The sequence below is a fragment of the Schistosoma mansoni genome (genome assembly GCF_000237925.1).
Source record: "Schistosoma mansoni, WGS project CABG00000000 data, chromosome 3 unplaced supercontig 0141, strain Puerto Rico, whole genome shotgun sequence".
NCBI lineage: Eukaryota > Metazoa > Platyhelminthes > Trematoda > Strigeidida > Schistosomatidae > Schistosoma > Schistosoma mansoni.
In genome coordinates, this window is record NW_017386011.1 from 159,903 (window position 1) to 174,844 (window position 14,942).

At 36.7% G+C, this 14,942-nt stretch overlaps 1 protein-coding gene across 1 annotated transcript in view; it reads left to right on the top strand.

Moving 5' to 3' along the window:
- Positions 1 to 14,942, top strand: part of Smp_176510 (hypothetical protein) — a gene marked incomplete at both ends in the record, with an annotated part of 63,596 nt that overhangs the window by 24,601 nt on the left and 24,053 nt on the right. Inside the window, 3 exons of the mRNA XM_018791224.1 lie at positions 3,564 to 3,728; positions 7,553 to 7,753; positions 9,846 to 10,219. Of these exons, the coding sequence (XP_018645561.1) occupies positions 3,564 to 3,728; positions 7,553 to 7,753; positions 9,846 to 10,219 (740 nt within the window). The remainder of the gene's footprint in view (positions 1 to 3,563; positions 3,729 to 7,552; positions 7,754 to 9,845; positions 10,220 to 14,942) is intronic.

Here is a 14,942-nt window from a genome sequence, read left to right on the forward strand (position 1 = left end):
CTATAGGGATTGGTGACCTATGTTTAAGTATCTTGAGAGTAATTGATCCCCTCAAGATTGTGAAAATTTGTTAGCGATGAATACCAGTTGTCATGAGATCATATAACCGGTGATAAATTTATTAGTTCAAAACATCAGGAAACATTTGTAATTTAAATGATTATAAGAAACAAGTGAGCGGATGAACAGAATAAAATGGACAGCTTGGATGCAAGTAGATGATTTGGACTTCGCAAGTGACCTAGCTATTTTAAATCATACACACAAACAAATCCAGATGAAGACAACCAGTGTAGCAGCAGCTTCTGCATCAGTAGGCCTCAACATACACAAAGGAAAAAGAAAACTCTTTAAGTACAACACGGAGAACACAAACACAACACCAACACTTGATGGAGAAACTCTCGAAGGGGTGGGAAGTTTCAAGTACCCGGTTACCATAATGAATGAACAAGAAAGATTTGCCGCAGATGCGAAAGCAAGGATTGACAAAGCAAGGACAACATTCGCACAGTTGGAGAACATATAGAACTCAAAACAACTGTCAATCAACACTAAAGTTAGAATCTTCAATACAAATGTTATGAAAGTTCTATTATACGGAGCTGAAAATTGAAGAACTACCACAACCGTCATCAAAAGAGTGCAAGTATTTATAAATAATTGTCTACACAAGATATTCAATGTTCGTTCGTTTGATACCATCAGCAACAGCCTACTGTGGGAGAAAAAAAAACCAGAATCTAGCTGAAGAGGAAATTAGGAAAAGACATTGGAAGTGGATAAAATACTCATTTCTGAAATCATCAAACTGCATGACGAGGCAAGACCTAACTTGGAATTATGAAGGGAAATGGAAAAGAGGTAGATCAAAGAATACACTGCATCGGAAATTGGAAGCAAACATGGAAAGGATGAATAACAACATGGAAGGATTGTGGAGGACAGAGTTGGATGAAAAATGTTAGTGGACGGCCTATGCTTTTCCACGAGGGGTAACAGGCGTAAGTAAGAGATAAGTGGTTCATGCAAATTCGATGTTTCATACAGTCATTTTACAAAGTGCGTTATTAATCACAGATGTAGTATGTAAAAGATTAAAATTTCTAATTTTAAAACTTGAATTCACGAGACGTTTTAAACTAGAACATCAATGAAAACATGGAAGCATTAAACGGCCGTCCTGTCCTAGTATGGAACTCCTCAGTACTGCGCATTCACAATTCGGCACAAAAATGGATTCGAACCCAGGACTGTCAGTCTCGTGTGCAAACGTCAAAACCTCTAGACTACTGAGTCAGCATCCAACGGTGTTAATGTTTAACTTCAGTTAGCATTATTTGTGTTAAATTATATTTCAAGTAATCTCACTGTTTGAAGTTTAAATAATTCCAATGTTTCGTCCAGCAGACCTGTCTGAATTTCTATCAGGGTGATAAAAGGGATATAAATTATCAAAGACTATAATTAGTCAGCTACAACGTAGGAGAATACAGTGATCTTGAATGCTGTTAGAGGTATGAGAGCAGTTATCATTTCCCGGTTGCCCACGCCGTGTGAGGGTTCTTCTAGAGGTACCTGAAAAGGAAATTGGATTAGAAGTGGTCTTAATGACCTGAGAGCGTGACCGCAGTGCCCAAGGGACAACTACTTGAGGTCGGTCACGCATGACCTTTTTGTTGGTTATTTTTTTGTTAGCTCCGTACTTTTTGGGACCTTACCGCTGGAGACGGATATCCGTGGGATAAGACGAGGTGTGCATTTTTAGGGTCGACCTTTTCCAACCCCATCCCTCCTTGTGGGAAGACAGCATCGCTGTTATGCTGGTTGTCTGAAGGAAACACCTTACTGCTTTCACACTTCTGTACAGTCAGCAGATCACAGACTATATACTGTTTAACAATCAAACAAAATCCCCACTAAATGCTTATTCAATCATATTCTTTCACTTATTTTCACATTGTAAAATTTTACATGATTCACATCTTACTGATAAGTGTTATGCTAATAGCTGAATTCAAAAGTTAATCTAAGCTTGGCCACCATTGAAAACCTGTAAGTATTGTATGGCTGTTCTATCCTAGTGCGGAACTTCGCAGCAATGTTCATCCACGATCTTGCATGTGCTACTCAAACCCAGGATTTTCAGTTTCTCTCACAGACGTCATACCTCCAGACTACTGAGTCAGCATCCAATAATGTTATTATCTTATCATTTTTAAAGTTAATTAAAGTGATTAATCATAGCAGAAAAAAACATTCAACGGATTATCATCACTTCATTGGAAATAGTTGATTTGAATTGGGGAAGACATTTATTTCTGATCTATCAAATATGATTAGAAATTTAATGAATATCTATGATTTACATAATTTAATTTAATTTATGCGTGAACAAATGTGTTATAGGTCATTGTACTATGTCATAGTTACAAAATCATTCATTATATTTTATATAGTTGAGATCATGTGTCAATTGAAGCTAGACCACCCCGGAAAACTTGGAAACAATGAACGGCCGTTTCGTCCCGTTGTGGGACTCCTCAACAATGCGCATCCACGAACCCGCCTCGAGAGATTCAAACTCAGGACCTACCAGTCTCGCGCGCGAGCACTTAACTGATAGACCACTGAGCCAGCAATAACCAGTGGAGTCCAACCAGGTCTGTTTGGAGATAGTAACTCACTGAAGACATTGGTGAATGGTTGCTTAATTTTGCAAATTGGTTGAAGTTAGACATTAACACCGTTGGATGCCTACCAGCTCAGAGGTCTATCGGTCAAGTGCACGCGCGAGAGAATGATAGGTCCTGTGTTCGAATTTCGTGAGGCGAGATCGTGAATGAGCACTGCTGAGGAGTCCCACATTAAGACGAAACGGCCGTCAAGCAGTGCTTCCAGGTTTTCCATGGTTGTCTAGCTTCAACTGACTCATGATTTGAACTATGAAAATAACAAAAACTATTTTTGCACTGTTCGACAATAACAAATTGTACATAGTGTCATTTAGTTCTTTAATAACAATTCCTTATCAATTTCCTCCGACCAAATAAGACTGAACCACAGCGTACACGATATTAAGTCACTTAAACTTGCGTTCACATCGCAATTTAATTGTGTCAACAATATAGACTAGATAATCTATGTAGAAATTTCAGCCTAAATAGAACTAAACTGATGTTCAAAGAAATTCTTCAACCCATTTCATTTTAGATCAGAAGGGGTTTTGTGGAGATTTTAGTATTTTCATGGTTGAAATCATGAGTCAATTGAAGCTAGACCACCATGGAAAACCCAAAAGCACTGGACGGCCGTTTAGTTCCATTCTGGGACTCCTCAGCAGTGCTCATCCACGATCCCCCCCTCACGAGATTCGAACCAAAGACCTGTCAGTATCGCGCGCGAACACTCAACCTACAGACCACTGAGCTGGTAGGCATCCAACGTTGTTATGTCTAACTTCAACCAATCAGCAACCGTTCACCATTTGACACTGGTATTTATCAATACCATTAATGACTATGATCAGTAATTCTGTCTTTTATTAATTTGTCTTCAATTAGATCTACCACCAGATACTTTGCATCAGGTTTGTGTTCAAGCCTTACCATCGCCAATTAGTATACAAGAATCAGCTCAACAATCTCCACCTTGGATTAATACTGCTTGTAGTGGTGTATACACACAGAAACTAGCAGCTTTTATAGAATTTCGTACACTACCTATAGGTACGTTCATGAAAATCTTGTTATATTTGTTTAAATTTTACTCAATGGATTACTGATTCGTTTCATCATTAAGTAAAGGTGTGATAGGTGGAGTTCAACCATATTAGGAATCAGAAAAATATCAGATATTGTATCGAATACTTTTTCGAGTGAATCACAAGTTGGTAGAAGTCGAATATGTAAATCACATGATCTCGATCCATTAGTCTGAATATAACGAACTCATTTTGAGACTTCAAGAAATTTGTTCGATCACTGGTAGGCAAAATACAAGGCTATTCATTACACTAGGACATAACAGTTTTCCAGTTCTTACTTACTTACTTACTTACTTGCTTACTTACTTACTTACGCCTGTTGCTCCCAATGGAGCATGGAGCATGGGCCGCCGACCAGCTTTCTCCAACCCACTCTGTCCTGGGCCTTCTTTTCTAGTTTTATCCAGTTTTTGTTCATTATTCTCATGTCTGTCTCAATTTCTTGGCGTAATGTGTTCTTTGGTCTTTCTCTTCTCCTTTGACCTTCAGGATTCCATGTGAGGGCTTGTCTTGTGACGTAGTCGGGTGATTTCATCAATATGTGTCCTAGACAACTGTTAATAAACACTTGTATCTTCTGGATAACGACTTTCGTAGTTCTCCACGTCTCCGCCCCATACAGTAGAACTGTCTTGACATTTTTATTGAAAACTCTGATTTTGGTGTTGATTGACAATTGTTTTGAGTCCCAGATGTTTTTCAGTCGTAAATATGCTGCTCTTGCTTTACCGATCCTTGCCCTCACATCTGCATCTGATCCACCGTGTTCATCAATGATGCTGCCCAGATATGTAGAAGTTTCCACATCCTCCAAAGCTTCTTCGTCAAGTGTAATTTGATTGGTGCATGTTGTATTGTATCAGAGAGTCTTGCTTTTCCCTTTGTTTATATTGAGACCTACTGCTGCTGAGGCTGCTGCTACACTGGTCGTTTTCTCCTGCATTTGTTGTTGCGTTTGTAATAGAAGAGCCAGATCGTCCGCGAAGTCTAAATCGTCAAGCTGCATCCTGCCTGTCCACTGTATCCCGTGCTTTCCTCCAGATGTTGACGTCTTCATGATTCAGTCGATCATTTTAATAGGCTTTCTGGATGAGGTCAATTGGTGAAGAAATATTTTCCGGGAAATATTTAGTCCAGTCACCTTTAGACAAATCTTATTAGTCATCAAATAATAGTACCTAATTAATTAAGCCTGCTATCCCTCTTAAGGCATAGGCCGCTAACAAGGAATCTTCAATTATATCCTCGACTCTCAATTCTGGTTATTGCCAAATGCTATTCATCCTCTTTATATCTTTCTCTGATTCCTGAAGTCATGTACTATGTGATCTGCTTGTTTTTCTTTTACCTTGGTGATCTCAAATTGAAGATTACTTTGTGGTGCAGTCTAATGTTTTCTGCTTAATATGTCGTATCCACTTTCAGCATCTTTTACTACTTTCCTCCTAAACTGGTACTTGGTTTGTTCTCTTCTACAGAGATTAACAACTGATAGTCTCTGGTCAATAGGTTTGTAAAATCTTACATAAGCAGCTGTTTACAAATTCATGTACCTTTTTGATGATAGTTATAGTAGTTCCCCACGTTTCAGCTCCATGCAGTAAAACTATTTAAACATTTATGTTGAAGATGGGTTGTTTTCTCAATAAAATAACAATTGTTTAATTATGAGTGTAACTAAAACAAGATTAACATGGGAAGATGATACAAGGAGGCATCAACTTTATATGCACCGCACGAATCTCATCTCTTAGGGAGCCACACCTCCAGCCTTTGACCTGAAGATCTGATCCACAAGGCAGTGGAGCATCGTGAGGAGATGCAGTCCCATGGTAGCTGGTGACTAACAGTTGGTTCATACGCCATTTGTTCACTCAGGATCCTGGAGCCCATGTGCACCATTGATTTGGAATGAGGGTTTTCCAACTCCCCTAGGTGGACTTTCCGTGTCCACCAACCCGGTTAAAGCGCCGGATATTCGCTTTCGTTCTCTTAATTTCGTAAACAACACCTGTGATGCGAGAAGGCAGTGAGTAGGACTTCCCTGTCAGAGGCTATATACACGTCGCCATGTGAGAGCATTTGGAGAGGGAGAGCGGACTTTCCCCACTCTCGGCCGTACCAGGTCATTTGGGGGCCTTACTTACTTACGCCTGTTACCCTTCGTGGAGGAGTATAGGTCGCCCATCAGCATTCTCTATCCAACCCTGTCGTGGGCAATCCTTTCCAGTTGTTTCCAGTTGTTATTCATCCTTTTCATATCTGCTTCTATTTCCCGGTGTAATGTGTTCTTTGACCTTCCTCTTTTCCGATTCCTTTCCGGATTCCAAGTTAGGGATTGTTTCGAAGATGATACACTAGGAAAAACGAAAATTCAAGTAAACTTAATGATAAGAGTTACCTTGAGAACCAAAGAAAGAAAATGGAATATGCGAATAAATATTATCAAAATTGATTACTTCCTTCTTAAAGATTAAACAAAGTTTTATCGTTATATTATATGTATACTTGAAAGATTTTCATAAATAAACACACATACGTACAAAACCATCAACGAAAAGACTTTACAATGCCTTCATACATGATGTTGTTCATCCCATCAAGATCATCCTTCAAGTTGGTCAAGTATTTTTTTCCTGTTCTTTTTTATAAGATGGACTGCAGTCTGTCATAAAACTGATTTTTACCATCTTCTTTTGTATGACTGACAGGTGTATAGTACTAGATATCATTCATTGTAATTTCTTCCTTCTTTGTTTTGAAGAGTAGTTTGAAAATTCTGGAACCATGAGTTTCCCACCCAATAAGTGCTTTTTGTGTATTTTTGGAGCGCATCAATACAAATCCTTGTGTCTCTGTGTGTAACATTTCTTCTTTACGCTTAGAGTACAATAATAGTTCTCTGAAGGCTAATATTTTCCATCAAGAATATGTACAACGAGTTTTACTCATTTCGAGAACATACACTTTGTATCTTCTCATTTCTGTGGATATTTAAATGATCCCATGGTGTCCCACACTGTCCAGACAATCAATGTACCTATACCTATTGTAGCTTTGATTATCAGAAGAGACATAAATATCAAGGCTTCATAAAAAGACGGACATGAGTCTTAATAACTCTTCTATAATAATGATCCTTCAACTCCCAGAGCCGAATACAAATAGTTTAAATGACTTTTCTGGTTAGAATAATACTTTAATGCAGTAGATTACTGAGTAGCAACTAATATCATGTTGTCTTTTTATAACGTTAATTGAATTCTGCCTGTAATTATAATCTACTTGAAGTGTTACTGAACTCATAAACCAATCTAAGATATGCTACCAATGAAAACCTGGAAGCAATGGATAGCCACTTCGTTCCATCGTGGAATTTCTCATGAGTGCCTATCCAGGATCTCATACGTGGAACTCAACACCTGGGCTTTCGTTCGCTCACGCGAACGCTTAAACTCTAGATCAGTAATTCAGCATGCAACGGTGTCAGTGTCTAACTTGAATCAATCCATGATCTTGAGGACGAATTCCACACTTGAACGAAATGACGTCTAGTACTTCCAAGTTTTCAATTGTGGTCTAACTTAGATCGGTTTATGATTTCAATGAAATTCGTCAATCTTCACAACCCCCTACTGAAAATACTTGAATTATACTTTACTATCTTGTGACAACTTTATCATTTGTTTTCTTCTTCAATGGTACACTATATGAAGAATGCTATAAATGTGATCAAACTAAACAGATTGATTTGAAAATATTTTTTCTTTTAAATAATATACTCAGGTCTACCAGATCCTCCAAGTCATGTACAAATTGAGGCTGGTCCTCAAGATGGCATGCTACTTATCACATGGCTTCCAGTTCCACAAGATAAAAATGCTGTAGAAGCTGTTACAGCTGCCGGTGCTAGTAGTACTTTACCAGTACAAGGTTATACTGTTTGTTTAAATGGTCAAGCAATTATGGAATTGAAGGGAGCTTCAAGTAAGTTTTTTTTAAAATCGGAATTAATGTTATAAGATTCATTGTCAACGAAAGTTATCTGTCCCCCTTAGAAATACGAAAAGAAAATGACTAAATTGAACTGTCATAAAACCAGGTTACTTGTATTCATTTAGTTTCTGGGGTAAAATTATACACTAAGTAGTTATCTTTAGTGCTCTTTTCATTACATACTGAATGATATTAATTAGACAATTAGGAATACTCATTTAGCTTAGGACACCTTAGTATAGTACAACGGTTTGTTAATCATAAATAATGGAATCCAATATACTACTTATTAGTTACTCTCAGAACTCGTACTCTACTAGTCACATATAGATCAGTATCAAGTCGAGGAGAATTCACTGAACAATCGATCGAGGAATGATAAACAAAGAAACTATCAATGATTACAAACATTACAAACATCACGATTGTATAATATTCGAAGTTTGAATAGTATACAGAAAGATTTACTATTGTGGTGTGTACTACTTATAATCGTCATAAGTAGTATATGACACTAGTTCGGAATAAAATGTCTATCATCAGAAGCTCAAGAAGATTAAAAAAGAAAAAAACAAGGATAGAGAGCGACTGGTATAGAAATGGAGGAAAATTGAAGTATGAGACGATTGACTGATATTTTTTTAAAAAAGGAACAGTCAAGTTTGAGACAATTTATGGATATTTTCCAAATGAAGTATTTACTGTATGGTACATGGATTGGTTGAAGTTAAACATTAACACCGTTGGATGCAGGCTCAGTGATCTAAAAGTTAAGCGTTCACGCATGAAATCGAAAGTTCAGCGTTCGAATACTACGAGAGAGATCGTCGATGCGCACTGTTGAGGAATCCCACAATGGGACGAAACGGCCGTTCAATGCTTGCAGGTTTTCCATGGTGTTCTAGCTTCAATTGACTCATGATTTCAACTATATTAAGTGCAAATTGTATTTAAATCATTCAAAAGACTAACAGTCATTGTAATGGTAAATAGAATAGAAATGAATAATAAATAAACTGAGCTACCATTGAAATAGAATTAGTATTGGACTAAATGAGTCTGATACAAATTGAATTAAAAAGGACTGACTTTCATTGGACTTATAATGTTTGTCATTAACTCCATAAGAACTGAACGACATTGACACTAAAGAAATGCATTATCTATTTACTTCACATATACATGCTGTCGACAAAACGTAGATAAATATATTTCAGATATAATAATATTGAACTCCAAACATGAAATAAAAGATTCAATGTATATGGGATTTGATAATAAACTGACTCAGCGAATCATATAGTGACACCGCTTTTATGAGGTATGTGGAAACATAAGAAAAGAAAAGACACAGATATTACCATGCAGAGATATATAAAAAGTGTTTAAGGTTACACGTGAATAATTGGCAGGGGAAAATGTATGAGTGACAAAATATATTCAGAAAGAGTTTTCGTGGGGATTTCAGTATTTTCATAGTTGAAATCACGAGTCAATTGAAGCTAGACAGACCATGGAAAACCTGGAAGGACTAGATGACTGTTTCGTTCTACTATGGGTTTTCCATGGTGGTCTAGCTTCAATTGACTCATGATTTCAACTATTAAAATACCGAAATCTCCACAAAAACCCTTTCTGATTATAATCACATGCTCACTAGTGACTGACTTCAAAATATATGTCCTGGAGTTCTAGTGAGAAGCAGTGACCAGTGAAGTTCAACCAGGTCTATAGGGAGATATCAACTCATTGAAGACAATTGGTGAAATGGTTGCTCAATGTCGTGGATTGGTTGAAGTTAGACATTAACACCGTTGGATACCGGCCAGCTCAGTGGTCTAGGGGTTAAGTGCTTGCGCGCGAGACTGACAGGTCTTGGGTTCGAATCTCGTGAGGTGGGATCGTGGATGTGCACTGCTGAAGAGTCTCACAATAGGACGAAAAGGCTGCCTAGTGCTTCCAGGTTTTCCATGGTGTTCTAGCTTCAATTGACTCATGATTTTAACAATAAAAACTATTTTATAAACAATTTCCAATTCTTCAGTCCTTTCTTTCCTTTGTTTTAATGATTATTTTACTTTAGGAGATCATGCTATATTGAAATTATCAACAATTAAAGATCATATACAAAAATTATTACATAATTCAACTCAATCACCAACAGATATATATGATCATAATACTGGTCATTTATCAAATCCAAACCATTCAAGCAAATCTTCAACTACATATCATTCAATGATTGAATTATATATCACTGTACATTCAACCATTCCAACAGAATTATCATCTAAACAAGAAATTAATATATCGAAAGAATGTACATTAATAAAAGGTTCTGAAGGTCCTGCATCAAAACCAATCCATTTAACAGCTAGTTTATTAATTTTAGCTGCTGGTTCCTTGGAAACAGCTTATAAAATATTTGGTTTAAATCTTGCAACTAAACTTGGTATAGTAAGTTTACTAGTTTGTTTTGTTTGTTTCGTTTTGTTTTTCTTTTATCTCTCACCATATCTCATTAACACAACGAGATGAACACCGAATTCATAGTAGTAGTTAATTTAGTGGTGGTGAAGACGAGGTATTCGTCTATCAATTAAGGGACGAGTATACTGTGTAGCAGTTCGCTCTGTTCTACTTTACGGCTACGAAACATGGTCATTAAGAGTAGAAGATACTCGTAAGTTACTAGTATTTGACCACAAATGTTTTAGAAATATTGCTCACATCTGCTGGGATCACCAGGTAAGTAATAATGAGGTTAGACACAAGGTATTAGGGAATGACGATAAATCAGTTGATGAGGTCATGAATCTTCATCGACTGAGATGGTTGGGCCACATGTTACGTATGCGTGAACACCGATTATTAAGACGCGCCATGCAGACTAGTGTAAGGGATGGTTGGAAGAGAGTTATGGGCGGCCAAATCAAAACTTGGCATCAGAGCATGAAGTGACTAAACTTCTAGTCTGAGCCATGTTGGTAGATGCAGATTACTTGGTTGGGGTCCGCGTGACTATCGTAACCAATGGTTGGAGACTGTGGGTGACATGGTAATTCATAGAGAGGATACTGTGCTAAAACTATAAAAGCTGTTAACGATTTGATCAATTGAATTGTATCTGAACTACTCTACAAGCTTTGAATGTGATGCTAGAAGTTGTAGATTGACATTTTGATAGAGCCGTTTATTTCCTTTTCACATTTCAGACTCTTATAGAAAGTATAAAGTAAAATGAAAACAAGATCTGAGAGTTTCTACCATTTACCACTAATAATTTAATCTTAATGGAAGTACACAATGATATCGCGTTAACTATGAATGTGATAAAAACGTAATTTAACACAAGAAAATAAATCAAAACTAATGACTAGATAACATAACGGTGGTTACATACTTACTTACTTACGCTTGTTACCCCTCGTGAAATCGTTTAGGCCGCCCACCAGCATTTTTCATCTAATTCTGCCCTGGCCAATTCTTTTCCAGTTGTTTCTAGTTGCTAATCATTCTTTTAATATCTTCTTCCGATTCCCGATACAGTGTGTTCCTTGGTTTTGATCTTAATCTTTTCCATACACTATTCCAAGTTAGTACTTGCCTCGTGATGCAGTCTGATGATTTCCGTAATGTATATCCTATGAACTTTAAGCGTCTTTTTTATTTCTCTCTTCACCAAGAGAATCATAGATTCAGTAAAATTCACTTAGTATTGTTTGTTTGAATCTTCCCATTAATATTTAGGACTGTAACCGGTCAATCTCTAATTGGAATATATGCATAGTGAGCGTATTGCTTCGATATTGCCTTAATTCACAAGCATTATAAGCAAAGATGGATAGTGGCTAGCAGTAGAATCTAAATAGGACAAAACGCGAGTCCTGGATTCCACTACTTGTCACTATCCATCTTTGCTTACATACATTCAGTAGTTTATTTGTAAATTCTTTATCAATTTTATTGAACTTCTTTGTTCCTTCATTTTCATAACAGGTACTCTCTGTTCCCGTTCCCTTCGGCTTGCTCTTCCTAACCTTCTACTGCTAGGCATTTCATTTGATTGATGTTATATACTACTTATGTCGACATAAATAGCATGCACCACAATATTTCTGAACTGTTCAGTTTGATTTAGATAATGGGAAAAATACTTAAGTGACACCTACACCCACACTAATAAAAAATCAATGTTTGTATACCGTTGGATGCCGGCTCAGTGGTCTATCGGTTAAATGCTCTGGTGCAAGACTGGTAGGTTCTGGGTTCCAATCTCACGAGTACGGAATCGTGGATGCGAACTGCTGAGGAATCCCATAATAGGATAAAACGGCCGTCCAGTGCTTCCAGGCTATCCATGATGTTCTGACTTTAATTGACTCGCACTTTCAACTATGGAAATACTAAATCTCCACAAAACCCCTTCTGATATATGAAATAATAAACTAAAATTTTCTTTGTTTATGTTCTGAATTGATTTTTGTAAAATTATCTTTTACTCTTTGTATTTCAACCAATGTAAATACCTACTTTTAATAAGAAAACAATTAGATATAGAATACTTCCCATAAACATTTTATAACAAACCAGTGTTACAATTAATTTATAGTTTCTATGGGGAATATACAATGTATTTCATTTACTTGATATTGTTTCTTTGATACTTCCCATCAATGTATATCACTGCAATTGATCAGTCTCTTATTGGCTTATGTGCATACTGTGCGTATTACCTCGATATTGCCTGAAGTCACAAGCATTGTAAGCTAAGATGCATACTTGTTAGCAGTGGAATACAGGACACGCGTTTCATCCTATTTGGGACTCGTCAGCTGAGACTTGCACAAGCAAGTGGCTATCAGGACTCAGTAGCTGAATAGATAAAGCGATGACTTTTGAAGCGAAAGGTACTGGGTTCGAGTTCCAGAGTGAATATCAACTCTGAGATGCAGGTACATCCAACTGACGAGTTTGACATAGAACGAAACTTGCTTCCTGGATTCCACTGCTAGCCACTATTCATCTTTGCTTATAATGCTTTTGAATTCAGGCTATATCGAGGCAATACGCACAGTATGCACATATGCCAATTAGTGACTGACCAGTTGCAGTCCTAACACATCGATGGGGAAGATTCAAACAAACAATACTAAATGAATTTAAATAAATTTTCATTTCTTAATTCAATAATACTTTGACAAAATAAGAATTTTGATTTAAAAATAGAAATATTTAAATAATAGTAGTTCAATGTCCAATTTTACAATCCCAGTTGTTTATAGTACTAATAATCAATAGTATTGTTATTATTATTACTCTTACTATTAACAATGGTACTTCAGAAGTAATAATAATAGCCTTAATCATAAATGCTTACATACATACATACATACATACATACATACATACATACATACATACATACTTACTTACTTACTTACTTACTTACGCCTGTTACTCCCAATGGAGTAAAGATCGCTGACCAACATTCTTCAGTCCACTCTATCCTGTGTCTTACAACTTACTTACATTCACTTTAAATTAAATCATTTGCATAAATATAAAATAAATTTTTATTTACTTCCTAGAAAGTTAAACTAATCTAATGAAGTTTGATTGACAGGAAACGTTTATTGTTATGTGTGTTTCTTTTTTTTCACTATTTCACTCTTCCATTAACTATTTCCCATTTTCTTTGCTTTTCATCTTTCTCTCTTTCTCTCTCACTCACTCTCACTCTCCTAATTTTCTTACTACAACTAATTATTCCATAAATGTTTCAATGTTTTTCTCCAATTTTCTCCTATTTACATTTCACTGATTGTAAGGAATAGATTTCCTTTCAATGTTTAATTAAATGTTTTATACTCTTTTCAATCATAGTCACTCTTTATTTGGTTCCAAACATTGATCATTATGATATGCGCCACCCGATCAGCACTCTCCAACTCACTCTGTCCTGGGCCTACCTTTCTAGTTCTATCTAATTTTTGCTCATTCTTCTCATGTTTATCTTCATTTCTTGGAGTAATGTGTTCTTTGGTCTTACTCTTCTCCTTTGGCCTTCAGAATTCCATGTGATGGCTTGCCCTGTGACGCAGTTAGATGCTTTCCTCAATGTGTGTCTTGTCCACTTCCAGCGCCTTTTCCTGATTTCTTGCTCCACTGAAATCTGGTTTGTTCTCTCCCACAGTAGAATGTTGCTGATAGTGTCTGGCCAACAGATCCGAAGTATATTGCGTAGACAACTGTTCATAAACACCTGTATCTTCTGGATGATGGCCTTCATAGTTCTCCACGTCTCCGCCCCATACAGTAGAACTGTCTTAATATTTGTACTGAAAATTCTAACTTTGGTGTTGATTGACAATTGTTTTGAGTTCCAGATGTTCTTCAGTTGTGAATATACTGCTCTTGCTTTGTCGGTTCGTGCCTTCACATTTGTATCAGATCCACCGTGTTCATCAATGATGCTCCCGAGACATGTAAAGGTTTTTACATCCCTCAAAGCTTATCCATCAAGTGTTATTTGTTCAGTGCATGTTATGTTGTATCTAAGAATCATGCTTTTCCCTTCGTGTATGTTGAGACCTATTGCTGCTGAGGCTGATGCTACACTGGTAATTTTCTGTTGCATTTGTTGTTGCGTGTGTGATAGGAGAGCCAGATCATCTGCGAAGTCTAGAACTTCCAGCTGCATCCTAGCTGTCAATTGTATCCCATGCTTCCCTCCAGATGTTGACATCTTCATAATCCAGTCGATCACCAGGAGAAAGAGAAAGGGTGACAGTAAGCAATCTTGCCTGACACCTGTCTTTACTTTGAACGAGTCAAAGTAAATTGTAAGCTTATTTCGCCAATGCCTCGATATTACCACTTTACGGTAGCAGAATTATCAAGCGTCTAGAAATTAATGAAATAATATGAATTACAATTTGGGGATGTTATCTTCTGGCAAACAAAACTCTTATTATAATAAATATACTTTTGCTATATCCCAATGAGTAGAAAAATTAGTATTTATTATAATAAGAGTTTTGTTTGCCAGAAGATAACATCCCCAAATTGTAATTCATATTATTTCATTAATTTCTAGACGCTTGATAATTCTGCTACCGTAAAGTGGTAATATCGAGGCATTGGCGAAATAAGCTTACAATTTACTTTGACTCGTTCA